Below are 26580 nucleotides of genomic sequence, written 5' to 3'. Positions count from 1 at the left end.
CCCCATTTATGAATGGGGTGAAACTTCCCAACCCAACCATCTCCTGCTGCTCTTCCAGGCTTTTCCTGTGTCCAGAGGAGAGAACAGAGCTGGGAGAGAGTCTGGAGCACCAGGAGCAGCTGAGGGAGCTCAGCCTGGAGCAAAGGAGGCTCAGGAGGGACCTTCTGGCTCTGCACAAGTCCCTGACAGGAGGGGACAGCCGGGGGATCGGGCTCTGCTCCCAGGGAACAGGGACAGGAGGAGAGGGAACAGCTTCCAGCAGTACCAAGGCAGGTTTAGTTGGATATTAGGGAAAATTTCCTATGGAAAGGGTTGTCCAGCCCTGGCACAGGGGTGGAGTCTCCATCCCTGGAGGGGTTTAAAATCCACATGGATGTGGCACTTGGGGATGTGGGCCAGTGGTGGCCTTGGCAGTGCTGGGGAAGGGTTGGAGTCGATGATTCCAGAGGGCTTCTCCAACCTGAATTATCCTGTGATTGTCTGAAACAGAAAATGAGGCCAAATCCAAGGAAAAAGGGAGTCTTTGAAAGTGAGGTGGGTGCACAGAGCAGCACTGAGCCCTTCTAGGACCACTCAAAGGTCTGGAGAAGGTTGGGTCAGATCAAGCCAAGGGTGAATGGAGGGGTGAGATGGTTCTGGAAACATAAGCCTCATTTATCCTTCCTGGAAAAGTATGGGCAGCCCGAGAGAGGTCTGATAGGTTAGAGCTATAAAAGAGAATGGCAAAACATAGCCGAGAAGGAATTTTCCATTCAGCATTAATTAGTTTCCATTAACACCCATTTCCACGGCTCACTTTTAGAAGAAAAGCTCTTTTGTTCCAATTCCAGGGCCTGAAAAGGACAACGAAGGGCTGAAAATGCTCTTCCCAGAGAAAGAAGAAATATCAGGGTTCATATTCCTGGTATTCCTGGGGTTTGAAGATGTAGGGAAGTCACTTAAATGCACAGCTTGGTATCCTCCTGCCAAGTAATTTTGTCATCAATATAGGAAATTCCAGGGAAAAGCAGCAGTTGTATGAGCATCTTCAGTACTAAATTCCTTCCATACTTTAGGATAATTATTTGCAAAGAATCCTGGAATGATTTAGGTTGGAAGGGACCTTAAAGCCCATTCAGTTCCACCCCTTGTCATGGGCAGGGACACCTTCCATCAGATCAGGTTGCTCTGAGTCCTGTCCAACCTGGCCTGAAACACTTCCAGGGATATAAAAGGAATGTTCCATACTTGGAACAAGGAAGGAAATCCAGTAGGATCAGAATAATAAGTAAATAAACAGAAAGGTGACTCTGCTCATCTTCCCTAAAGACCAACACTCCAAAAAGTGAAATGAAACAAATGCTGAGGGTTTCCTCCCCTCATTCCAAACCCTTTCATGCTGGATTTGAGAATTTTTCAGGAATTTCCAGCTGCATGCAGTGCAGGGGATGGGAATCTCCATTTCCAACCGAAGTGGCAGCAGTCAAGCCTGAGCAGGAATAAAGAGGAGCAGGGAATGCTCATCCCATTTCCCAGGCAGCTCACACAGGACACTGCAGCATCCCAGACCTCAGAGCCCCTCGGGTGCCCTCCAAGAGCCTGGAGACAACATGGGGCTGGAAGAGGCAAATCCTCAACCCCTGGGTGCCCCCCATCCCTCCTTGGGGCTGGGGATGCCCCACTGGGAAGGCAGCTCAGGAAAGACTGGGACACACAAAGAAAGTTTCCACATCTGCTCCCACAGCCCAGGCACATCCAGCAGCTCCCACCCCCTCAAAACCCCGGAATGGGGGATACCCCAATCCCTGGGCACCCCTGGAAAGCCACCAGGCACCACATTCCCTGTTCTGCTCCCTCCAGCTTGGCAGGTCCCACATATCCACGCTCCTCTACACAGCCCAAAATCTGCTTTGTTAGGGGTTTTGGGTTTTTTTGGTTTTTTTTTTCCTTGGGTTTTGCTTTTTTTTTTTTTTTTTTTTATACTATGTTTAAAGTTGTATATTGTTCCAAAGTTTCCTTGTTTCATGTCATTGTTTGTTACTGTGTTTGAAAGTTGGCACATATTTGTTCAATTAAAGATTTATTTGCACTATTTGTTGAATAAAGATTATTCTTGCTAAAAGCTAAATAAAGTTTCATAAAAACTCACACGTCCCATAAACAAAATACAATGTCCTTTCCAAAAAAGCGTTGCACAAAACATTTCAAAATCACTCAATTCATTAGACAATAAATCCACACACAAAATAACCAGGCCTTGCCAGAATACATCATAAAATCTCATTACAACACTTTCAGGCCGGGGCTTCAAAGCAGGAACACAAAGGCTCCACCAACCCCTCAGCCTTGAAAAATCGCTGTCGGCATGGCCGGAGTGAGTCCCTGGCACCTCCCGAAAGCTTTGGCACCTCCAGCAGCACCCATGGGTGCCAAATCCCTGCCTCGTGGCCACTCGGGGCAGCTCCTGGCCAGCGGGGCCAGCATGGTTGGAGTGGGGATCCCGGGCATCCCATCCCAGCTCTCCCAAACCACGGGAGCAGACGGAGAGCAGGCTTTCCCAAATCAGCACCACACGAGCCCCTCTTGGCACTAAAGCAACAGGAGGAGTTTCCAAACCCATGGATCCATCCAGATCCCAGCACAATGACCAGGCTGGGGACGGTGACAGTTCCGAGGTGAGAAATAAGTCCTTGAAGGTTGAGCTGAGGTTTGGGGCAGAAAGTGATGGTACAACGCGCTTAGGGAATCCCAGCCATGGAAGAGCATCCCAGGACTCAGAAATGCTTCCAAAGGAAAATGGCAGCCCCAACAGATGGGCTGGACCTGGCCAAACACCAGATCTGACCACGGCAAAGGCACCGGCAGTACCAGCCTTTGTCACCCCGAGGGCACCTCAGCCTGGGACAGAGGAGGACAGCAGCACCGTAACCTGCCCATCACCAAAATCAGCATCACGGAATATCCTGACTTGGAAGGGACCCCCATGGATCATCAGTCCAGCTCCTGGACCTGCACAGACACCCCAACAATCCCACCCTGTGCCTGGGAGCGCTGTCCAAACACTCCTGGAGCTCTGGCAGCCTCGGGGCTGTGACCATTCTCTGGGGGGCCTGCTCTGTGTCAAAACACCCTCTGGAGAAAAAACCTTTTCCTAAAATCCAGCCTGAAGCAGTTTCAGGCAAACCTTCTCTGCCCCCAAAAACAAAGCTGTGCCATACACAATCCCTGACCCTGAGCAATGGGAACACCCAGCTGTGAAAAACCAGCATTTTCCTTTACAGCCCCACAACACCTTGATTCTTCCCTCAACCACAAGCTGGAAGTTGGAGAGGTTTTGGGGTTTGTTTCCTGGGTTTAAGCATCGAGGGCTCCCAGAGAGCGATAGCCGTGCACCGGCTGCACTCCCTCTGGCACAAATCCCAAACTTTAGGGATGCACTTACCCACTCCCCTCTGAGCAACAGCTGTCCATGTGGATTTGCTTAGCTGGGAGCAGCTACTCCACAGCAGCGCTGGAAGAAGCCCTCAGTGCCCAGGAGCTCCGAGCAAGTCCCAAAAGAAAGGGACGATGGAGCATGAAAAGTGATGGCAGTGCCCCAGCCTGGCCTGGCTGGGTGTGACAGAGCACCCAGGCTCTGCTGAGCAGGGGAAACTCTGGAATAACTCTGGGAAGAACCTGCTGAGAGAGGGATGAAGCTGTGGAATCGCTTTCCAAGAAAAATGGAAGCGGAGCTGGCTCTGCTGCCTGAACAGCGCTGGGGAAATTGAGGAAAGGAGCAGAAAAGGGGGTGGAACGAGATGGTCATTAAGGCCCCTTTTGACCCAAACCATTCCATGGTTCCACAATAACAGAGACCACAGCAAAGATGTCCCACCTCCTGAAAACCCAGGACACATTTTCCACCTGGAAAAGCTCCTTAACTTCATTGAAATCAGCTGTTAAAGCTCACGCCACAGGAGGAAGGACGGGGACAAAGGCAGCAGAAGGACAAAGACCCTTGGAATGGGTCTTGGTGAGAAGATCCGAGGCACACAAAGGTTCATGGGGTTAAAACTTTGCTTTTTCCTGCCTTTTCAAGCACATAATCACTTGCTTTAGTTGCTAGAGACGCCTCCCTCCCAGCTCTTGGGGAATATATTGTCTCAGCAGGCAGAGGGGGATGAACTCATCGTGGTTTCCCAATCCTGACCAGGGGCTCTGCGAGCTACTGGCAATACATATAATAAGTTATTATGCAAATAAAAACTGGACCCGGCCAAGGGAAATATGCTGGCTCTTCAAGTCCCATCTGCATCCCAGCAAGGATCTCAATGAACTTTAAAATCCTTATTGTCACCACAATGGGCAATATTATATTCTAGTTTGGATCTGTTCCTTCGGAGCATTAGCTCTCATTTGGAGATATTTTTAGATTTTCCTATCCCACTCCTCATTATGAAACACTGAGCTGCAGATTGATTTATTTCTTAAAAGCAAGTTGCTGTTTTCCCAATAACAGATTTAACAAATTTGTTCCACCTGTTCAGCTATGCTTCCAATGTCTTTTTTGTGGTTTCATTGAAGTTTTTTTTAATCCAAACCTCAAAGCCTCTAAACTCAGCATTAAAAGACAAGCTCAGCATCATCACTACCACTCACAATTCAAATGCTGCTCCAAATTACTGCAAGCTTTCATTTGTAAGTCGATACAGACACCAAGATTATGGAGTTTAATGGCTGTGGGCACAAACACACACTCTTCCAAGGGCATTCTCCTACTGGAAATCCTGCCTTGCTGGAGCAGGGACTCGCTGCCTCATCCCCTCCATCCTTCTCCCTCACCCCAGCTGACCCCAGCCCCCAATGGCAGACAGAGCTACTGAAACAGAAATTAAATCATCCTATATATTAAATAATCCTATATTCACCAGAGCCACTCCAGCCCAGTGTTTTCCATCATTTTGTGGAAGAAGCTGTGGTTGCCATCTCTGGAAAGGTCCAAGGCCAGGCTGGAGCAATCTGGGATAGTGGAAGGTGTTCCTGCCCATGGGAAGGGGGTTGCCCCATCTTGACCCACCCCACTGCTTCTAAGAAGAGTTCATTTCCTCTAACAACCTCTTTCTGTGCAGCCTTAATTCACAACTGACCACGGGAGAAGTCTCAAAAGAAGAATTTTTAGCTTTCCTGAACCACTCCTTGGCAAATATTTTAGGAGCAGCATTTCGGGGCAGCAATTTCCTGGCGTGTGATTGGAGTGCACAGGTGCACACGAGAGCTGGCCAAAAACTCCGCTTCATTTATGTGCAAATGGTTCTGCTGTGGAGATTTCAGAGGGGAAGAAGAAAACAAGGATCCTGTATGAAATAACCCAAGTTCTTCCAATCTGAGCATGTCAGCACTGAGCAGTGATAGTAGAAAAATCATGGAATCACTGAGGCTGGAAAAGCCCTCTGAGACTGGAGTCCAACCATTCCCTCAGCACCGCCGAGGCCACCACTGGCCATGTCCCCAAGTGCCACATGCAGCTACAGGCATGGGGACTCCAGCACTCCTGTGCCAGGGCTGGACAACCCTTTCCATGCAAGCTGTCTCTTAATGGCCAACAAGGCCCAACCCTGCTGATCTTCTGCAGATCCTGAACAGCCTGACAGGTTCCTCTTCCCCATGGACACCAACCCTGGCACATCGTGGTGAAAAAACCCACGAGGGGCCCAAACTCAGCCCAGCCCAGAGAGCAATTCTGGATCTCCGAAACGAGCAACGCGATTCACTGGATGTAAAGATAAATTGAGTGACTCCTCATCCTCCTGCAGCCCCAGCTGCCACACACATCTCTCCACTGGCTCCCAGTCAAGAGAGCTCCCTAAATCACTCACCCTGTGGGGTGAAGCCCTGGCTACACCAAGCCCAGCTGAACCAACCAACCTAAAAGCCACCACAAGAGAAGCTGCCGGGGACACGGGACCAACAGGGCATCACGGAGAACATGGCCAATCTCTTCCATCTCTAAACCGCCATAAATTTTCCCCACAGAAGTTCAAGATCTTCAAACCCAGAGAAGTGGCCTTAAAAAAACCCCAAACATCCAAGCAATTGCCCTGGGTTTTGTTCCATCTCAGGCGCCCGTCAGGCTGACACGTCCCGACACGAGAGCCCGGGGGCCAAAAGGGACACGGGGACATCCAGCTCAGCCACGGCTCTTCCTGCTCTCAGACCTCTCCCCGGAGCACAATTCCCTCCACAACCAACCTCCTTATCAGCAGGAACATTTCAGCCGGGTCCCTTTCAGGGTAAGGCCAAAAGTAAAATCCAGGGAAGGCGGATTTCTGGAGCAGCAATAATTCCAGCTCTGTTCTGGGGACGTCGGGCATATTTCATGGGAAGATGTCAGCTCCTCACATTTAATGCTGACACTGTCATTTGCCCTTCAGCGAGAAGAAAGGCATGTAAGCAACACAAACCAAACTGAAATTTCCCCATTGCAAAGCATTCCTGCCAGGAATCACAATCCCAGTGTCATGTTTCTTATGCCCTTCCTTCCACAATAGCCCTCGAAGGCCACACTTCCAAAGTTTTATTGCTCAAAATTCCTCATGCCAGAGTTCACAGAGCATCCTGGACACCCTCTGGACCAGTTTCAGGCCAGTGCCTTTCTATATCGGAGCAAAATCAAAGGGAGCAGCTGGATCAGGACCAACATTGCAACTTTATTCCTGATTTTTCGTGTCAAAGTCCCCATTTCTCACAAATGCAGTTCTGCTTCATTCTTCAAACACATGCAAAACCAGGACAGAGGGACTGGTGGATGAACATGTGACACAAAACCTTCACAGAAACATTTATTCATATTTAATTCCCATTTATTAGCATTTAGTAATACCTCAGACCAATCCAGCCCCAGCACAAGAGGAAGCCCAGCTGGGGTGAGGGCTGAGATGACTTTTGGGGTCTCAGGAAGGGCTACCCCTTCCAAAGTCAATTTTTACTGCCCAACCCAAGTGTTTTCCTTTAGTTGTTTCTAACCCACCTCTTCACCAGCCTCTAAGAGCCTCACAGAAGTTAAAAGTTAAAACCCTTCCAATCCCAATGTTTTTAAAACTCTGATTCAGGCACTATCTCACCACACTTGGCCTCGCTCCAATTAACCCCAAAATGCCAAGGAATCAAACAAAAAGCAAAAAATCATTTGTTATCTCCAAGCTGCATCTGCTGACAAACCCTGCAGTGGGGTTTTTGTTGCTATTGTTCTCCAGGTTTGGGCTTTTTGAGCACTTCATGATAAGAAAATTGTTCGGTAAATATGTCAGGAGCCCTTCCCTGTCAGCCGTCATCGCCTCGGGGTGTGATTGCTGTTCACAGACATCAAAATTTTTGCTATCTGCCAGATTTCAGAAAGCAAACTTGGATCCCCTGGGAGATACCTGGCGCTGCTCGTGTGCACCAGCAGCAGGAATTTTTTAACTCCTTCAGTACCTGATCCAGCTTGAAGCCACATGGGATCTTCACAGGGATCTGACTAAAGGGTACCACCTGCCCCAAACACCCCATGAACCCTCGTTAGCAGAATTATAATTTATAAATTTGGGTTTCAGCATCTTCAGAGATGGAGGAAAAAAAAGAGTTTGGAGTCAGAAGGACCGAACAGAGAAGCTCACGGTCAGTGAGTGGGGGGGACACCAGCGGTCCCTGGGGGACTTCTCCTGAACCCATCTGCACAAAACCAGGCTCAAAAAGCCTTTCTTAGGAACAAGTTCTTTAATATTCCAGCCAAAACCCCCCTGGTGCAACATTCAGGTACCAGAGGAGAAGAACTTGAGTTATTCTCAGGTTAATGTGACCCTCAGCTGTCACCTCAGCAATGGGATGGCAGAGGGACCCCACAGCACTCGTGTGAGGTGCTGCTGTCTGGGATGGGGTGAGGATGGAGGCAAGGGGATGAAAGCATCGCTGAGAGCCCCAAATTCCATATCACTTCCAAACAGCCCAGTTATTCTGGAAAGCAGGAAAAAAGCTGCCCGGCAGCGAAGGGAGGAAAGAGTTGACAGCTCTTTGCTGCATCCAGCGTCATTTTCCTTGGCAAATCCAGGCTGTTGTTGGAAACGTGTGCCAGACGCCGGGATCGGAGCTGAGCCTGCAGGAGCAGCACTTGGGATTTAACACTTGAAGACCTCAGCTTCCCAGAGCTCCTCCGGCAGCTCCATCCCAGCCAGGACAGGGACACAGCACATCTGGAACTGTCCAAGCCCTGCAGCCACACAGGGGAGTGTGAACGACCTGCCCAGCACCTGCGTTGGAAGTCAAATCCTGCTTTTATTAGGAATGTGCTCGCTCTCAGCATCCCTGGCAGTGGCACAGAGATTCTCCTGCCCCTCTGCTGTTGGTGCTGAGCCCGAAATAAGAACCAGCCCCTGGGAACACAGGGGAGATGCACTGGACTGAGCCTGGAGTGCTGGATTCCATCCAGGGGATCCAGGGATTACACCAGACAGCATTCCTGCAGGGGCTGAGCATGGTGGCTCTCCCATCTCCTAAGCAAAATCCACCCCACCAGCAAGAGGTTGAGTTTTTCTCTTGGTTTCAGCATCTCACCAGACACAGAGGCCAAGCTCAGCTGAGCCAGGATTAGTGCTGAGCTCCCAAGGCTCAGCTGAAGCCTTCAGTTCAAGGACTTTTCCTGCACAAATTCCCTTTCCAGAGAATGAAGAACAGAATGGATTGGGTGGGAAGGACCTTAAAGCCCATCCCATTCCACCCCCTGCCATGGACAAGGACACCTTCCACTATCCCAGGCTGCTCCAAGCCCTGTCCAACCTGGCCTTGGACACTTCCAGGGATGGAACAGCCACAGAATCTGTGCCAGGGCCTCACCACCCTCACAGGGAAGAATTCCTTCCCAATATCTCATCTAAATCAACCCTCTTAGTTTAAATTCATCACCCCTTGTCCTTTCACCATCAAGTCCTGCACAGCCCAGGAATCTCTGCAGGAGCCATGTTCTGAGCCAAAACAACTCTTGTCAACAACAGGAGAAAACCCCAAGCTGGCAATAAAGATATTGCTCAAAGGAAGATTTAACATTCCTTTAAAATGGACAATTACCAGCTTTAAACTTTGCCTTCCTCACCCCCTAGAAAAAAAAAACAACTCCTTTTGACCTTAGAAATCTGCCAGCACTTATTTACTGAGGCAGGTGGAGGTAATTCCTGATGGGCTTCCCTCACCTTTGGATGGGATCTCCCCCGTTCCCAGCAAGAGTTAACACCCCAGACAGACAGAGCAAGCACCAACAAGCCCATCCACAGCCCCAAGGCAGCCAACTACTCACTGAGTTCGTTATCACTCAAAAGATACAAACAGCTGCAGCAGAAAACCCAACTCCTTCCTTCACCCTGCTCTCGAAATGCACCCCATCAGCTGCACATCCAGTGATTCCTTGTCTGATCCCACTTTTCTGCCACAGGTTATGTTTTAGGGGAAAACATGAGAATTCAAGTTTACCAGGCAGAGCCTTCCTGCAGTCACAGGAACATCAGCAACTGCAGTAAAAAAATTAAAATAAACCCATCATTTTTCAATCTGAACTGTTCCATCCTCTTGGATTGGCAACAGTTCCAGCTGCCAGCTTTAAATGCCTTATCCTATTTTCCTACCCCATGGGAAAATTAGAATAAAGTGCTGGTTAAGGGAACCAGTAGCTCAGCAACTTGTTTGCAAAGTTCAAGGAAATAATTGCTCTGAAATGATTTCCTGGATTAATTTCACTGAGCCCGGCACGTGGGGAAGACTGGAAGGATCACAAAGGTCTGTTTAGGCCATTAGTGCCTGCCCCACATCCCTGGGAAACCCAGGGAAAGCTGCTGCCGCCTCATGGATCAGAAAATATAAAGAGGAATTCAAAGTTTTAGTTCTTTTCAGAAAATGTAAATATTATTATCAAATAAGAATGAGATTCAAAGATCTGTATTTAATTTTTATTTTTTTTCTGGACAGGGCACTCGGATCATCTCAACTGTCTGGGAAGGAATGCCAGCATTATCCAGTTAAAACAAGGAATGGAAAAGGGAGAAGAGACAACTGGGAAGATGCCCTGAGAAGTTGTGGCTGCCCCATTCCTGGAAGTGTCCAAGACCAGGCTGGAGCAATTTGGGATAGTGGAATGAGTCCCTGCCCATGGCAGGGAATGGGATGAGCTTTAAGGTCCCTTCCCACCCAAACCATTCTGGGATTAAGCAGCACAATAGGGTCTGTCCCACACAGCAGCTCCCCAAGCCTCCCAGCTGCAGATAATTTACAACCACAGAGCCTGTACCTGCTCCCAGGTGGATTTGACTTCCAGCACCAGCTCAGGGAACACCTTCCCTGCCTCTCCCCTCCGAGAGCTTTGTGCCTCCGGAGAGGCCAAAAGCCCAGAGGTGACAGGAATTGCAAAAAGGGATTAAAGGACAAAGGCAGCACTCAGGGGCAGCACCCCGCTGGCCTGGCACGGGATTTAACCCTGCTGTCACTCAGGGATGGGATTTAACCCCTGGGGCACCGGCACTGCCCAGGAAGGGTCTGATCTCCCAAGGGCCAGGCAAGAGGCAGCTCTGGCAGGACGCAACTCTTCCCCAGTCCTTCCCTCCTGTCCTGGGAGCGTCCAGCAGCTTCCAGCCATTGTGGCCATTGTCCTGCCACACCACACAGTGACCACAGCCCCGCGCAGCACAAACAACCCTCGCCCCGTCCACCACGGCAAAGCCACATCACACAACAGCCATTGCCACAAAGCCACCGAGCCAGAGCTCCCACCACAACACAGCCACGGAGCATGGACCCTCCCCATGGACATGGACCCTCCCCATGGACATGGACCTTCACACCATGGACATGGACCATCCCCATGGACATGGACCCTCACACCATGGACATGGACCCTCACACCATGGACATGGACCCTCACACCATGGACATGGACCATACCCATGGACATGGACCCTCCCACCATGGACATGGATCATACCCATGGACATAAACCTGCACACCACGGAGCATGGACCCTCCCCATGGACATGGACCCTCACACCATGGACATGGACCATCCCCATGGACATAAACCTGCACACCATGGACATGGACCATCCCCATGGACATGGACCCTCACACCATGGACATGGACCCTCACTCCACAGAACACAGACCATCCTCATGGATGTGGACCATCCTCATGGACATGGACTCTCACACCATGGAAATGGACCCTCACACCATGGAACACAGATCATCCCCATGGACATGGACCATCCCCACACCACACAAACCGTCCCCATGGACCCTCACACCAGGGACACAAACCCTCACCACACGATGCCACCTCGTGTCACACAATGTCACACAACTCAACCCTGCGCCATGCAGTGAACCCCGATCCTGATGGGACCCTTCCAATTCAGCAGATTCTGGGATTCTACTGCAAGAGCCATCCCCAAGGATGCTCTGAGCTCCATCCCCACAGCTGAGGTGCAGCCAGGCAGGAAGATGCTGGCAATTCCATTTGGAAGGTGTTACAGGGCTGGCACCCCATCAATGGCTCCTGCATCATTAGGACTTTACACTTATAACAGCGTTTCATTTGGGCTTAGGGAAAGAGCTCGTTTCCATCCACACCCATCTGGGAGTGATTATTCCTGCTGTAGTAGCATCCAGGCCCGACTGGCATCGGCACCATTAGCACACAAACCCAGAGTTTAACGAGAGAGCACTTACCACTGCAACCACCCCATAAAGGCACTTAACCACGGTAAAATTGCATCCAAATCTCCCACTTAACCACGGCAAAACTGCATCCAAATCTCCCACTTAACCACGGCAAAATCACATCAAACCTCCCTGTGATTCCATGCTTGTGCACAATGGATCCTGACAGATTACACCTCTCCAGGGACACACTTCCCACTTACTCACTGCACGGAGTTTACTCAGTGCTTCACATCCCCCAAACCCCTCACACACTGGTATCTTCTACAGCCAGACACCTCTAAAAATAACATCCTCCCCAAGTGTTGAAAGATATTAAAATATAAAGCTATTAACATATAATAAGACTGGAATGAGAGCTCCGCATGCTCTGAAGCTCTCAGGGTTTGGCTTCCAGTCAAGAAAAATATATTGGATTAGTCTGAGAGCAAAATTAGGCTGGTGTGCAGTTTAATTAGCATTACAAGACACTACATGTGTATGGGAGAGCAGGGAAGATTTATGTTATTATGTGGTAAGAAAAATAATGTTAAAAGGTTAAAATAATATGGGGTTGATACAGCACTATTTACTCTGGGGTTAAGGGGAAGATAACTTTGGAATGCTGTTAAAAACCCAAGTTCAGGGATTTGCCAGGGAACTCATCGAAAAATAGTGGAAAAACCCTGCAATTTGGTCATGGGTCAGTCAAACACTTACTCTGGCAGCAACATTCTCCATCAAGGAACTGATGTAAATGCTGATAAAATGTCCTGGTCCTCACACAAAGTCACAGTTTTCCTCCTTCATGGAATGAGTGGAAAACAGAAATGAAACCCCAGCTCAGCTGTGGAGGAGGTCTGGGGGGCAGAAGGAAAGGCACCCTTGCAGCACCATAAATCTGGGAATAAGGACTTTGGGAAGGTCCTGACTGAGTTGAAGGTGTCCCTGCATGTGGCAGAGATTGGACTCTGTGGCCTTGAGAGGTCCCTTCTACCCCAAACCCTTCTGTGATTTCCCAAGGACCAGCTGGGCTGTTCCCACACAGCCAAAGGTTTCTCCTCACACCAGGAGTTCACCTCACAGGACATGCAGGGATGCACCTCCAGCCCTCGGGAAGAGCTCACACTGGATTTAATTTCCCAAAGGATTAATTTCCCAAACACATCCCGCAGCCACTGCCACGCTCCTGCCACTCTGCAGCATCTCAACAGGAGGAGTTCTGGATTCAGGCCAGATTTTGCATGGAATATTCATAGGCACAGCAGCAGGAATACGAGAATTCAAGTTGTGAATGAAGGTAACCAGAGCCTGACATTTGCCACAGCTCTGCAGGCTCCCTTTATTGCCCTCTGAGAGCTTCTTCCAGCTACAACCAGGACCCACAAAGTGAAATCTGAGGGCAAACCCACTGTGGGGGCACATCCCAAATCACCACCTTCCCTCTGCACACACCCAGCCTTTCCCTAAGCCGGGATCAGAGGTGTGAAATCCCAGCACACAGGCCCTGAGCAGGGATTTAAAGGCCTGAGCCCACCGGCTGCTTCCAGAGGAGGCTGGAGAAGCATTTCCAACAGGAGCTCAAAGCTTTCAGCACGTTGGGCAGGCTCCAGCTGGGATGCAGGAAGCAGACACGGGGATGAAGACGCATGGATGAGCTACAGGTATGCTCAGGGTGGGAGAAGCCTCAGGAGCAGCTTGGACACCTTCAGAGCCTCTGTGCCAATCACACCAAGAGCTGCCTCTCATGCTGGAGCCAGAATTGACTAAAAAAAATGGGAAAAATAACTGCAATTTCACACTAGTGAGGGGAAAAAAAAAAAGGAAGAAATTCCTTCCTGTGAGGGTGGGGAGGCCCTGGCACAGGGTGCCCAGAGAAGCTGTGGCTGCCCCTGGATCCCTGGAAGTGTCCAAGGCCTGGATGGACAGGGCTTGGAGCAGCTTGGGCTAGTGGAAGGTGTCCCTGCCCATGGACTGAATGAGATTTAAGATCCTTTCCAGCCCAATACATTCCATGATTCCATGAGAGCAACGCCAGGGTCAGGAACGCCGATGTGGGCACTGCTCCAAAGTGGGCACATCCCTTGTTGTAAAAGTGAGACATGGAGACAGATCAGACACCTTGGCACCGGGAAGGTGAAATGCCAGTAAGCAAACTGCTGCTCAGCACATTTTTTTTGATGACTCAGCACCTCCCCTCCCTCCCCCCCCCACCAGCTGCAAGCGCCTCCACAATTCATTTGACAAAACCAATGGCATTTGATCCCATTCCCAGGCTTTGGCAGTTTTTATCCCCGTCTTGGGACACTCTCAGGGCACACACTTCACCCAGCATCAGCCAAAAAACAAGTTTTGGCAGAAGCGTGGCATGACACAGATTTGGTTGGAGAAAAAACACAGGAATGTGATGCTCTGCACGGCTCAAATATTCCAAGGATAATTTTTTGACAGCAAATACGATTTAATTCAGATACAAAATCCTCTAAAGGGACACAGTGCCCTGGTGTGGATCTCCATGAGCAAAGCTCATCAGACAGAATCCCTCTCCCATCCCACAGCACACCCATCCAGAGGGATTAATCGGATTTTATCCCACCAGCCAAGGCTCCACCGCTCCCCAAACCCTCTCTGACACCTCTGAGCCACTGAAGAGTCAATGAATTAAAGCAGCTCTAACAAACTCCTCATCTCGCAGCCAACGTGGTGATGCAACACCCGGCGGGTTCTGGGACAAAGATGTGGAACTACAATGCCTCAACCTCTGCCATGAAAATCTGCCCTTCCATCCCAAATGAGTTACATATTTGGATACCCTGTGAGATAGGGAAGCGGGGTGTTATCGAGCTGCCAAATCTCACTCCTGTCATGAGGTCATTTCTGGCACGTGGCCAGGTGGGGTTTCAGCCAAAATCTCAGCGCTGACCATCGCTCCCCGTCCTTCCCCCTGCGCTCCTCTTCCTCCTGCCTCAGGTCAGAAAGATGGGGGTGGAATAAAATGATTAAAAAATAAAGAAAAAAGGGTCAGGAAGGGGAGTATCTTTTGGGTTTAAGTCAGTTTCTACAATCACAACACACACAGCACTTGGCCTCTTCACTGAGGACACCTCAGCAGCTGAAGGACATTTGAGGGCTCACAGCCCTGTGGTCATTGGTGCCCCCCAAAAAACCCTGTCTCTGACCATGGTCCTCAGGAGAGAAATGTCATTGATCACACCTCTTGAATTAATTATTTAGTAATTTCAGCCCAATTTATGCATGCATCACATGTATGGGATGACACTTTGGGTTTGTCAGCAGCACAGCTCGGAAGAGCTGCCAGGAACTGCACATGCACTCCAAAGCTGGACAGTAACTTCCTAAATAAAGTTGTTTGCAAACTCCTCATTTCACTGCTTTAATCACCGAAGGGATGCACTCACAGCACCACGGGACACCCAAAGTGCTTGTTTTTAGCTCCACATCGACTCAAGGCAGAAAAAATCAGTGAGAAACGGGTGAGTAGCACCACTAAAAATCCCATTTATCACACGTTGTCACGGCAGCCGTTCCCAACCAGAGCAGCTCGGGACGCTCAGGCTCCCTTCCCCATGTCCCTACTACCAGCAACCCTTGTCTCCAACCCAACTGCTTCAATGTGCCCCAAAGAATATTTCATCTCAAGCCTGACAGGCCAGATGTAGAATAAAGAAATAAATAATTAGCGTTACCTTATCTGGAGTCCGTCAGCTGCAGCGAGCGACGCTCAGAGCTCCATCCGCATCCAGAGACAAATTATCTAACGCTGTAATTTATGAATGCCTCAAGTATTTGCCCTGGTATTTCATTATACACTCGCTGGAAAGAAGAGCTCGAAAGACTAAACAGATCCAGCACGATAACACGAAAGGCACTCCAGCCGTGCGCTATTCCAAGGCAACCCAGGAATCCCAGCACGACATCAAACTGCTCCGGCTCACTCTGTGTTGACACTGCTGGAGGGGCAGCGAGGGGAGAGCGATGACCCGGGAGCTCGGCTTCCCTCCGGTTCAACGCTGGACTTGGATTTATTATGGGAAGCTGCGGGATCCAGGCAGCGAAGGAAGCGCAAGCCCGCCCGGCTTTCCCGGGGGCAGCCGAGGCCGGCGCGGCGGAACGGCTCCCGCTGCCAAGTGGGAGGAAGAGTTCCAAACTCGCCGCTTTATCAAAGCTATTTTTGTCCTTCCCCCCCACACGCTGATAACCAGCAAGGCGAGGACCGCCGGGGTGCCGAGGCAGGGCTTGGCATCTCCCCCGAAACCCCGCTGCGACTCCGCGGCAAAGCCACCCCGGCACCTTGGGGGAGCGGGCCATCCGCTCGGGAGGCTCGGAGGGGAGGAAACTCCTTCCTCCAGCTTATCCTGCTCGCAGCGAGGTTTCGTGCCTGGAAAAAATGAGCTAAGTTTGAGAGCGGAGGCCCCAGCTCCGCTCCGGCTTTCCCAGAGGCTCTCGGGACAGGCGACCCCCCCGGGGGCTGGGGACAGCGGCGGGGACAACCGGGAGGCTGCTGCCCACCTGTCCTGCACAGGCTGAGGAGCTGCTGCGGGGGGGACACCGCAGCATCACCCAAAAGGTGATGCACTGTGCTGGGGGAGCAGTGGAATCGCGAACCCGGCGCAGGAGGAGGGAGGGAGGGGAGCGAGCGGAGGCCGTGCGGGACCGGGACCCAGCGCGCACGGCGGGTGCGGGGCTGAGCCGTGCGGGGCTCCCCGGCAGCAGCACCCCGCGCCCGGGGGGACCCCGCAAGGGCCGGGGCAGAGCCGCTGCCCCCCGCCAAGGCTGGGCTGTCGGGACACACGGCGGGTCTGTCGCGACAGGGAGACGGCGAGCAGCAGGTGGAACACAGGCGGCCCCGCAGCCCGTCACCCCCAGCCCAGACGAGTTCCCCGCGCGTTTCACCCCCGCACCGCAAGTTTGGGGCTTTCCCCCCTTTCTCCCCCAAACTCCCCCGAGGGTCCGTCCCGCAGCGCTCCTTGGCGCGGCACCCGAGCGCGGGGATGGAGCCGGGGGATGGCCCCGAGCGGCGCGGAGCCCCCGGTCCCCCCGCCCCCGGCCGGACCCACCTGCTGGCGCCGCTCCGCGCCCTCGGCCGCTCGCTGCGGGCGGCCCCCGGCCGGGGCTCCGGGCGCTGCCGCCGTCCCATCCCGGCGCGGCGGGGCCGCGGGCTGAGGGCCGCGGTCGCGGCGGAGTTCGGAGCGCAGCTCCAGGTAACAGCCCAGCGTCAGGACGTGCAGCGCCAGCGACAGCGCGAAGAAGCCGAGGAAGAGTCGCCAGCTGCCGCCACCGCCGCAGGCGCAGCCGCGGGGAGCCGCCGCCCTGCGCTCCGCGCCCATGGTGCGCTCGGGCGGAGCGGCGCGGAGCGGCCCCAGCGCTGCTGCTCCCGGGGCGCGCCGGGCACCGCGGGCTGCGCGGCCGGGCCGCCAGCGCCCCGCCAGGGGGCGGGGCCGAGCCCGGGGGGCGGGGCCGGGCCGCCAGGGGGGCGGGGCCTGGCGGGGAGGGGCGGGGCTCGACCGGGGCAGCGCCGCCTCAGCGTCCGGGCGGGGGGCGGGGCCTGAGCGGGGGCGGGGCCTGGGCAGACCCGGCGATGCTGCGGGGCGGGGACATGCAAATCACAAGGGCGGGGTTAGAGCGCGCTGGAGCCACGCCCCGCCACGGGCCCGATCCCGATCGCGATCCCGATCCCGATCCCTGTCCCTGTCCCTGTCCCTGTCCCTGTCCCTGCCCCTGCCCCTGTCCCTGCCCCTGTCCCTGTCCCGGTACGGGCAGGCGCGGTGATGGGTGGGCCCGTGCCCAGTGCGGTGCAGGAGGGCCCGGTCCCTCTTCCTATCCCAGTCCAGTCCTGATCCCAGTCCCAGTGCCGGTCAATTTCCCCATCCTGATCCCAATCCATGCATGGATGGACCCGATCCCGGTGCCGGTGACCGCAGTCCCGCCAATCGCTGTTCCAGGATTCCTGGTTGCAGATCCCCGGTAGTGGCAGCGTTGTCACCGCTCTGCCGGGGGACACGGCCGAGCGCGGGGTGCCCAGGGCTGTGGGAGTGTTTTGGGGCAGCTGTCGCTGCCTTCTCCAGCTTTTTAAAAGTTGACTGTCACTGCTGGAAGCTTATGGAAGCTGGAAAACAGCCTGGGAAAGAGTGAACCAGGGAGAGGAGTGGGTTTGGAGAGGGAACCACGGAATCAAATCACACCTGGTTTGGTTTGGAAGGACCTTAAAGCTCATGGAGAGGAGTTGGCAAAGCCTGGGCTGGTTCCATTCCCAGTCAGGGGTTTAATCGATATCGAGAGGGATAATGTGATGAGTAAGGGGCTGTGTGATGCTCACAGGCTGCCAGGAAATTTGACTTGAGAAATTAGAAATGTTCTGAACACTCTCGAGAGGTGGCCTGAAGAAAATAGGATTTGATTTGGAAAAGTAAAATGAAAAAAATGACAAAAAGCTATTAAATGCAAGGTGTTAATGGCAACAGAGTTGGTGGCACTGCAGAGGAGGATTCCCGCTGGTTTTGGAGCATCACATGATGCAGAGCAGGTCAGCAGTGCTGCGAGATGTCAGAGCCATGCCCAGATCCCCAGGAGGGGCCAGCACCAAGGGCTGTCACCAGCACATCCCTGAGATGGGTCCTGGCGAGCTCCCCTGGGTGGGCTCCGAGAGCTGGGTGGTCCCGTGCCAGGTCTGTGCTCCCAGATCCTGGGGGCAGGATGAGTTTCCCACGAAGCTGTCCCTTCCAGGAGAAACCCTTCCAAGTCCTGGAACACATTGTCTGAGAATTTGTGGGGTCTTCATCCCACAGATCACAGCCATAAAAGATCCCCTGGTGGCCTTGTCCTGCCTCTGGGGAGGAGGACAACCTTTCCCAGCCCTTCCTGGCCTTCTTTTCCTGCAGGAAGGTTTTTCTTCCTATAGTCCTGTGTCATAAATATGAAATTCCATTAGAGTCTCTGTTTTCATTTAAGAAAGAAATGTTTCCCTAATATTTGGGGAGAGCAAAACTGGAAGCATCAAGCGCTGCCAATCCCAATAACTGAGGAGCAAAAAGCAAAATAAACACAAATGAACCCTCTGTTCAAAACCCTACAATTATTCTGGGAACATTTATAATTATTTGAGTACTTAGTGTTGTTACTGGTTTTCATAGGATCGCAGAATATCCTGAATTGGAAGGAACCCACAAGGATCATCAAGACCAACTCCTGCACCAACAAAATCCTGTTTTTCAAGATGAAAATCCCAACTCAAATCCTACATGGACCTATCCACACTTGCAGCAGCCTCATCCCATTTTCTAGGGTCATTGAGGTTACTTTGAAGGTGGATTTTAGAGGTCAGCCTGGGGCTGGGTCAAGGGGAAGATGTGAGCTCTCCATTCCTGCCTTGATCTCATCAGGGATTTAAGCCAAATTGAGAGATTTCTGCCTCCAAGAGCTGAGCAGCATCCCACTAATTAAAAAGGAATCCCATGTGATGATGGAATTAAAACATAATTAATAAGTGGGATCCTCAAACCCAGACCAGTTGAGCCCCACAGCCCATGGTTGCAGTTTCTCCAGGATTTTAATTCCTCTTCTTCTGAGCATTCCCTCCCCTTCCTCTGCCATCCCTGAGAAACTTTGTTACATGGATGAAGAACCTCACAGATTTAAGTTGTTTTTTGTATCCTGCCTGTGCTCCAAGAATCCCGGCCCAGGAGAAGCAGGAGCCAGAGGGTGGGGAAGATGCAGAAGGGATCCCTGATGCTCTGGATGGAAAAACAAAGAGCAGTTGAGAGGGTCCTGAGGAGGGTGGGCAGAGGCTGCAGAGGAGGAGAACACACAGAGGACATGTCTGGAATGACTTTTTCTCTTGGTTCCCAAACTTGCTGGGTTTTTTCCAGCATCGCCTTCCCACCCCAGCAGGATTTAACCACAGGTGGGAGGAAGCTGCTGTAACTTAGGAGATTTCCCTTCCCTTTGGAATGGGTACAACTCTGCAGAGCACAGGGCACTCCCTGGCAGGTCTGAGTGCCCCTCTCCATGTGAATTCCACAGATCAGGGAATCTTCCAGTGATGTAAAGCAGCTTTGAGCCCATTTCCCATTTACATTTTGGCAGCATCTGCAATTCCTGCAGCGGCTGCAGAGTCGAGTTTAACATGTGTGACCTCAAAGCTTTGGAATTCCTGACTTTTGAGGAAAGCCATCCCTTGCTCTCTCAGTGATGTTCTCAACAACATGAGTACAATAAAGTCCCCTAAACCTGAAATCCTGGCACTCCAACAGCACATCCACGGGTGTTTACGAGCCCTTAGGAAGGAGAATCCTGATTTTATGGAGCCTCCATCCAGCACTGCAATCTCAATTCCTCTTCCTCAGTGAGATCTAAGATGTTCCATACAATCTGATTTGCTTAAGATCGTTTTTTCAGTAACTGTGAGCTCTGTCTGTGCAGGAAAGGTAATTATTTGTGTCCAACTGCTTCCAGAGGAGCAGGGATTGAGCAATATGTTCATCTTAGAAGAGCAAGATGTACTAAGGAATCACATTCATGGCTTTTTTCCTAGCTCTGACAGCGACTCTTCCAAGATTTTCCCTCTCAGGACATCGCAGTGTCTCTGAGCATTCATCTCTCCCTCTCATCTTACTCCATGAATTCTCACAATGAGCACTAAGTTGCCCAGAGAAGCTGTGGCTGCCCCATCCCTGGAAGTGTCCAAGGCCAGGATGGATGGAGCTTGGAGCAAGCTGGGCTAGTGGAAGGTGTCCCTGCCCATGGCAGGGGCTGGGATGGGCTTTTTACAACAACAACAACAACAACAAAAAGCTGTGCTGACTCTTGCTGGGCTTATTTTCACATTTCCCCCTGCACTGCTGACTCTTAAGGACCAGCAGCACACTGACACCTCATTTTCCTGCATGGAACAGGCTTTGCTCTGTTTTGAAGGAAGATGAGGCCTGGCAGCCCCACGATTCCATCCTGGAGCACGCGGGAGGAGGTTTGGCCAAGGAGGCCGAGTTCAGCCTAAACACAACTTCTTGCAGAGGGGGTGAGGAAGATGCTGCTCTTGGTTCTGTTGTATGTTTATTTATATGTTATTTGGTGATAATGAGAACCAAATGTTCGGGATCTATTCAGTTCTTAAACTTTTATAGACTCATTGTCTTGATTTTCAACTGTGCAGCCGTCTCCGAGCCCCTGCCTCCCCCGGAATCATGGAAGTGCCGTCGGTGACCAGGCTCAGCTGTGCTCTTACTCATCCTGGCTGGAACAATGATATTCCACACCACGTTATTCAACCTCCCCGGTGCCTCCTGGCCCCCTCATCCCGACCCCTCGGCTCCCACATCCCGGGTCAGCGCCGGAGCCGGCCAAGGCATTGTCCTGGGGGTGCCACTTTTGGGCTGTGCTGGTGCCAGGGAAAGAGGATACGATCTGTGCCTCGAGGAGCAGACGTGATACATGAAAGATGCTCTGCCAGAGAGCCCAGAGCCTGCTCTGCCCCTCGGATCGCTCACCAAAAGGCAGGGAAGAGGAAGGAGCTGCACCCTGATGCTGAGCCAGAGCAGGGACCACAGAGAAGGGGCTCTTCTCCCTGCCCCTTGGCAAGGATTTCTCCAGCCTTCCTGGTGCCAAGGATTTCTCCAGCCTTCCTGGTGCCAAGGATTTCTCCAGCCTTCCTGGTGCCATGGCCTTGTTGGATCCTAGGTTGGACTCAATGATCTCTGAGGTCTTTTCCGACTTCATTCAGTGCTTTTCAGGGCCTGTTTGTCCAGGAGCACAGCTCTGGATTTGGGGCTCTTTGGGGAAAAGGTGCCACCCCACAGAGCCACACCCTGTCCAGCTGGGACCCCCTCCAAGCAGACCCTTCCCCACCTAAACCATGACTGCTCTCACAGCACAAGGGTTTGCAGCAGCTTTGCCACACCCTGAGAGCCTCTTCCAGTGCCTAAAAAGGCTCCAGGAGACCTGGAAAGGGACTTTGGACAAGGGATGGAGGGACAGGACACAGGGAATGGCTTCCCACTGCCAGAAGTACATGGGATTAGCACAAAATTGTGGGCATGGGAAACTGGAACCTCAGTGTCACCACTTGTGTGTTCTCTGGGCAAGGGGGAATTCTGACAGGAGAGCTCCTGGAAATCCCCTGCCCGAGGTTTGTGGCCAGTGTGTCCATTTCAGCCTCTTTGGCTTTTGCTTCTCTCTCTTTAGAAATGTAAATTCTGTGGATAATGATTTGAGCCCAAAGATGCAATTTCTGCATTAAGAGAGACAAACATAAAGTGACTAAAATCCTTTGCAGATGGAGCAGGGCCACAGTTCCAGCCCCAGTAGAGAATCCCAGAATGGTTTGGGTGAGAAGGGACCTTAAAACTCATCCCATCCCACCCCCTGCCATGGGCAGGGACACCTTCCTCTATCCCAGGCTGCTCCAAGCCCATCCAACCTGGCCTTGGGCACTTCCAGGGGAGGGACAGCCACAGCTTCTCAGTGCACCCTGTGCCAGGGAAGAATTTCTTCCCAAAATTCTCTCTAACTCTGCCCTCTGTCAGGTTGAAGCCATTCCCCCTTTTCCTGTCACTCCAGGCCCTTTTCCAAAGCCCAGTTCTGGCCTAAACTCAAACTTTCAAGCATTTCGGGTAAGACAGGGCAAGTCCAGCATTAAGAACTGAAGCCCTGGCTTCAAAAAGGGTAAATCCAAGGAATTCATATCAAAGCAGGAGCAGTCATAAGGAGAACATATGGAAGTGTCTTTTTCTGCTCACAGTGATTGGAAACTGCACGCCCAGGCCCTGATCCAGCTACAGGACCCCACATCCGGGGCTTAGTTTCCAGGTGACCCGGGATTTCAGCGATTTCCAGCCTCGGGATTGTTAATGTGAGATGACAGCAATAACCAGGGAAGGAAAACCCCACGTGTTTGTTCTTCCCAGCGTGCCAGCACTTGTGGATTTAAGTGAGGAGAAAGATCACAAGGCTCAGACAGAATATCCTCCAGAACACAGCCCTAAAGCAGCAATTTCCTCTGTGGAGCCCATGTGAGATCAAGGCAGGATAAAGCACTCCATGTGAGCCTGGCTGAGGGGATTTGGGAAGGGGCAGGAGCCATTTGTTTGGGATGGAATAGTAAAGATTAAATTGGGTGTTACAGAGGGACCTTTCCAGAGGGAACAGCTCCAGCTCCGAGTGCCATTTGCCTTCACCTCTTCTCCACGAGGAGACTCCTGGCTTTGGGAATGCAGCATTCCTAAGCTAAACCTGCTGATGGGAACATGTGCATTTCATCTCAGAATGAATAAAAAAAATGATTGAAAAATAGCAAACCCTGTAATTTTGGTGAAGAATAATTCCCGTGCGATTGGAGGCAGCGCGCTCTCAGATGGAAGGGCCGATTCCTCCGGATCAATGGGATGGAAACATCTGCTTTATCTCACCGAGATCTGAAGAGGTAAGAGCTGACAGTTCTTTGTGGGAATCTTTGCTATCTCATTGTATATCTAAATTACATTTATTGATGTCCAACGTTGATGTTTCGGGTAATTCTCGTGGATCTCACAACCTTCTGTTTCAAATTCACAGTCTTCCACCACTCAAGCTATTATTATTTTTACCAGTCCCAAGGGTGTGCTGGAGTCTCTTTGGTACAAATTAGAAAGGCTTTTATGAAAAACTCACAGTTTATGGAACAGAGGTTCCCGTTGGCTTCCTGACCCCGAGGTAGTGACAGCTCCCACCGGAGCCTCACCCACAGCAGGGGTTTTAGCACCGTTCCCAACGCGGCTCAGGAGCTGACATGGGGTGAGGAACAGCAGTTAATTTCCCCCAAGAGGGACAAAAAAGCCAAATGTTGACAAGTTTATGAGTACAAACATGTCAGGGGATCTCCTGGCAGCGAGGCGCTGCTCCAAGCCTGTGCTGGGTTTACCTGGGGCTGATTTTTCACCTGGGCTGGGCTCTGAGCTGTGGGAGAAGGGAATTGGGGGAGACACAACCCATTCAGCAAGGCACAAGAGTGGGGTAGAAATGACCCAAAGCTCCCAACCCAATTAATTCTATTAAAAAAACCCCAATCTCAAGGAGTTTTGGAGAAAAGATCAAGCAACACAGCTGAGGGAGAGAAGAGGGTGGCAGGAAGATGCTGAAGGAAGGAGAGTCACAGAATCCCAGGGTTTCCTGAGCTGGAAGGGACCCACAGGATCATCCAATCCAAGCCCTGGCCCTGCACAGACACCCCAACAATCCCACCCTGTGCCTGGGAGCCGTGTCCAAACCCTCTTGGAGCTCTGGCAGCCTCAGGGCTGTGACCATTCCCTGGGAACCTGTTCAGTGCCTGACACGCTCTGGGGGAAGAACTTTTCCCTAAAATCCAACCTGAACCTGCCCTGACAGCTCCAGCCATTCCCTGGGTCCTGTCCCTGGTCACAGAGAGCAGAAATCAGAGCTGAATGAAGCTCCAAGCACCCTTGGAAAGGTGACAATCAGAGTGTGAAGGGTGAGCAGGAAACCAGAGGGAGGTGAGGGCAACAAACCCAATCCTCCCCAGCTCTTTCCCATCAAGGGCTTCTCCTCACTGCAATTAAAGTTGAATTAATAAAAATATGGAGTTTTCAGTGGGGAAAATACATCAGTGAAACCTTGATCTTCCTCAGGTACCAAAAGAGATTCAAGGCCATGATCCAAAGGAGAAACCAGGAAAAGCAGAACAAGGGAGAAAGAAATCACCCATCTGGTTCACAGCACCCATGGAAATCCATACAAACCCACCTTCCACAGCCCCTCCAGGCTCTGCTGGGGCAAAGGGGGCTGGAATGAAAAATTAATTGTAAGCTGTTACTTAACACAGATTTTGAGACAAAAAGAAGAGAACAAAGGAGTCCTTCAGGCAAAAAATGTGGAAAATGACGATCATTAATAACGTCAACTCCTCACTCCAGGATTTTCATCAGTTGGCTGAGGTGGCATCACATTGTCAAGTCACAAAAGCCATAAACACACCCAAAAAAACCTGACTGATCCCAGAAAAATAAATGTAGAACTCACCAACATCAGGGACTCCAGTTGGACTGTGTCCAGAATGTCCAGACTTGGAAAGGCCTAAAATCATCCTGGAGTTTCCTGGTAGGTGGAAAACACCCTGAAACTGCATTCCTGACAGGAGGAATCTTCTTTTCAGAATTCTTAATCTCCCATGGTCAAGTGCTGGTGTGAAAAACAGGGATCTCAAGCACATTTTTAGAGGCCTGTTTCTGAATTTCCATAAATTCCAAGTTCTCTGCTCAGGGAGGATGGAGAAGCTGCAGGAGGTCTGAAATTGTTCAGAAACACACATTTGAAAATGATCCTTTTCCTTTTTGATAACCCAGAAAGCAGGAGCTGGTGTGCCATCTATTAAACTATAAATAAAGACATAAAAGAGAAATTCCTAATCCACATCCAGAAGGGCTGAGGTTCAAAATCCAGACCCCACCCAGGATTTCAGCATCTGGAGAGTCCCATCTCACACCTAAAAACATTCCCAGGCCTGGACTTTGATTTGGGTCTGCTGCCCTTTCTGTCTTTTTCTCAGAGGTTCAGCATTTTCCAGGCTCTTTCCAGCAGAATTCTTTCCATGCTGCCCATCACAGTTTTTATGGAGTCACGAGGCAAATTTACAGCTGAGAAACTTCTCCCTGGCCCCACGCTGCCTCCCAGCTTTGATGTGCACAGCCCTATAGCCATGAAAACTCACATCCACTTAACTCAAATCCCTGCTAATCAAATCCTTGGGAAGCAGCACGTTCCTGGGTGGATTTGCAGCTGCTGCAGCAGTTTGGGCACCACGTGGCCACCAAAACCCTTCCCTAGGAGCTCAGGAGTGGCAGCAATGCTCTCCAGGCACCCAGGAGGTTGGTGGGAATGAGAGATGGCACCAGGATTGCCAGGACACGTCCTGCCAGCAGCATTCCCAAAGGAGAACATCCCAAACACGCTCCTGAAAAGGTTAACACTGCATCCCAACACTGCTCACCACCCCTCGCCCTTGCAGGACCCTAAATGTAGTTCCTAAAGCCCAGCTGGGACCCAGAGCTCTCAGACTGGGGCAGTTTAGGGCACACTCAAGAGGAATCACTCTGGAACTGGGAATCATCTGGGCTGCTGTAATTGCCTGCAGCAGGACAACCTGGGGCACCTGAGGCTTCCTGGGGACAAGCACCAGTGGGTGCTTTTCTGTCTGGGGAGCCAAACACCTCTGCCACCCTCAGAGCCTGGAATTCCTTCCCAATATCCCACCTAACCCTGCCTCTGGCAGCGGGAAGCCATTCTCCCTTGTCCTGTCCCTCCATCCCTTGTCCCAAGTCTCTCTCCAGCTTTCCTGGAGCCCCTTTAGGCACTGGAAGGAGCTCTGAGATCGCTCTGGAGCATCCTCTTCTCCAGGTGAGCACCCCCAGCTCTCCCAGCCTGGCTCCAGAGGGGCTCCAGCCCTTGGAGCAGCTCCGTGGCCTCCTCTGGATTCTCAGAGCAGCTCCAGCTCCTTTTGATTTTGGGGTTCCAGAGTTCGAGGCAGCTCTGCTGCTGGGGTTTCACCTGAGCAGGACAGAGGGACAGAATCCTCCCTTCCTGCTGCCCACGCTGGGGAAGTGCTGAGTGATGAGATGCCCCTCATCATCACCCCCACCCCTCTCACTGTGACCCCCTAGCCCCCTAAATCCCCCATCCTGCACCCCCCACTCTGTGCCTTGGCTCTCCAGCGCAGAGCTGGTGCCTCCCCCATTTGCCTCCTGCACCAATCTGGTTTGTTGAAACGTTTATTTCCATCCCCAACCAATTTCTTCCCCTTTTCCTGGTATTCTTTCCAGACAGAGGTTTCCAGCTCGGGATGGGGATGGCCACAGTGTAACTCCAGAGCTTTATCCCGTGGCCTTTCCCAGCCTGGCACGCAGCACT

At 51.8% G+C, this 26580-nt stretch overlaps 1 protein-coding gene across 6 annotated transcripts in view; it reads right to left on the bottom strand.

Annotated features, from left to right (window-relative positions):
* EDA (ectodysplasin A) overlaps positions 1-17120 on the bottom strand; it is a 61598-nt gene extending 44478 nt beyond the window's left edge. For all 6 annotated transcript variants that reach the window (XM_058848157.1, XM_058848158.1, XM_058848162.1 and 3 more), the window contains exon 1: positions 16749-17120. In XM_058848157.1, coding sequence (XP_058704140.1) covers positions 16749-17018 — 270 coding nt within the window. In that variant the 5' untranslated portion in view covers positions 17019-17120. The remainder of the gene's footprint in view (positions 1-16748) is intronic.
* Positions 17121-26580: the final 9460 nt, after the last annotated feature.

This window comes from Poecile atricapillus, chromosome 12 (assembly GCF_030490865.1).
Source record: "Poecile atricapillus isolate bPoeAtr1 chromosome 12, bPoeAtr1.hap1, whole genome shotgun sequence".
NCBI classification, from domain to species: Eukaryota; Metazoa; Chordata; class Aves; order Passeriformes; family Paridae; genus Poecile; species Poecile atricapillus.
Note: the sequence above shows the minus strand (reverse complement) of the source record. Positions and strands in the feature narration are given on the sequence as shown.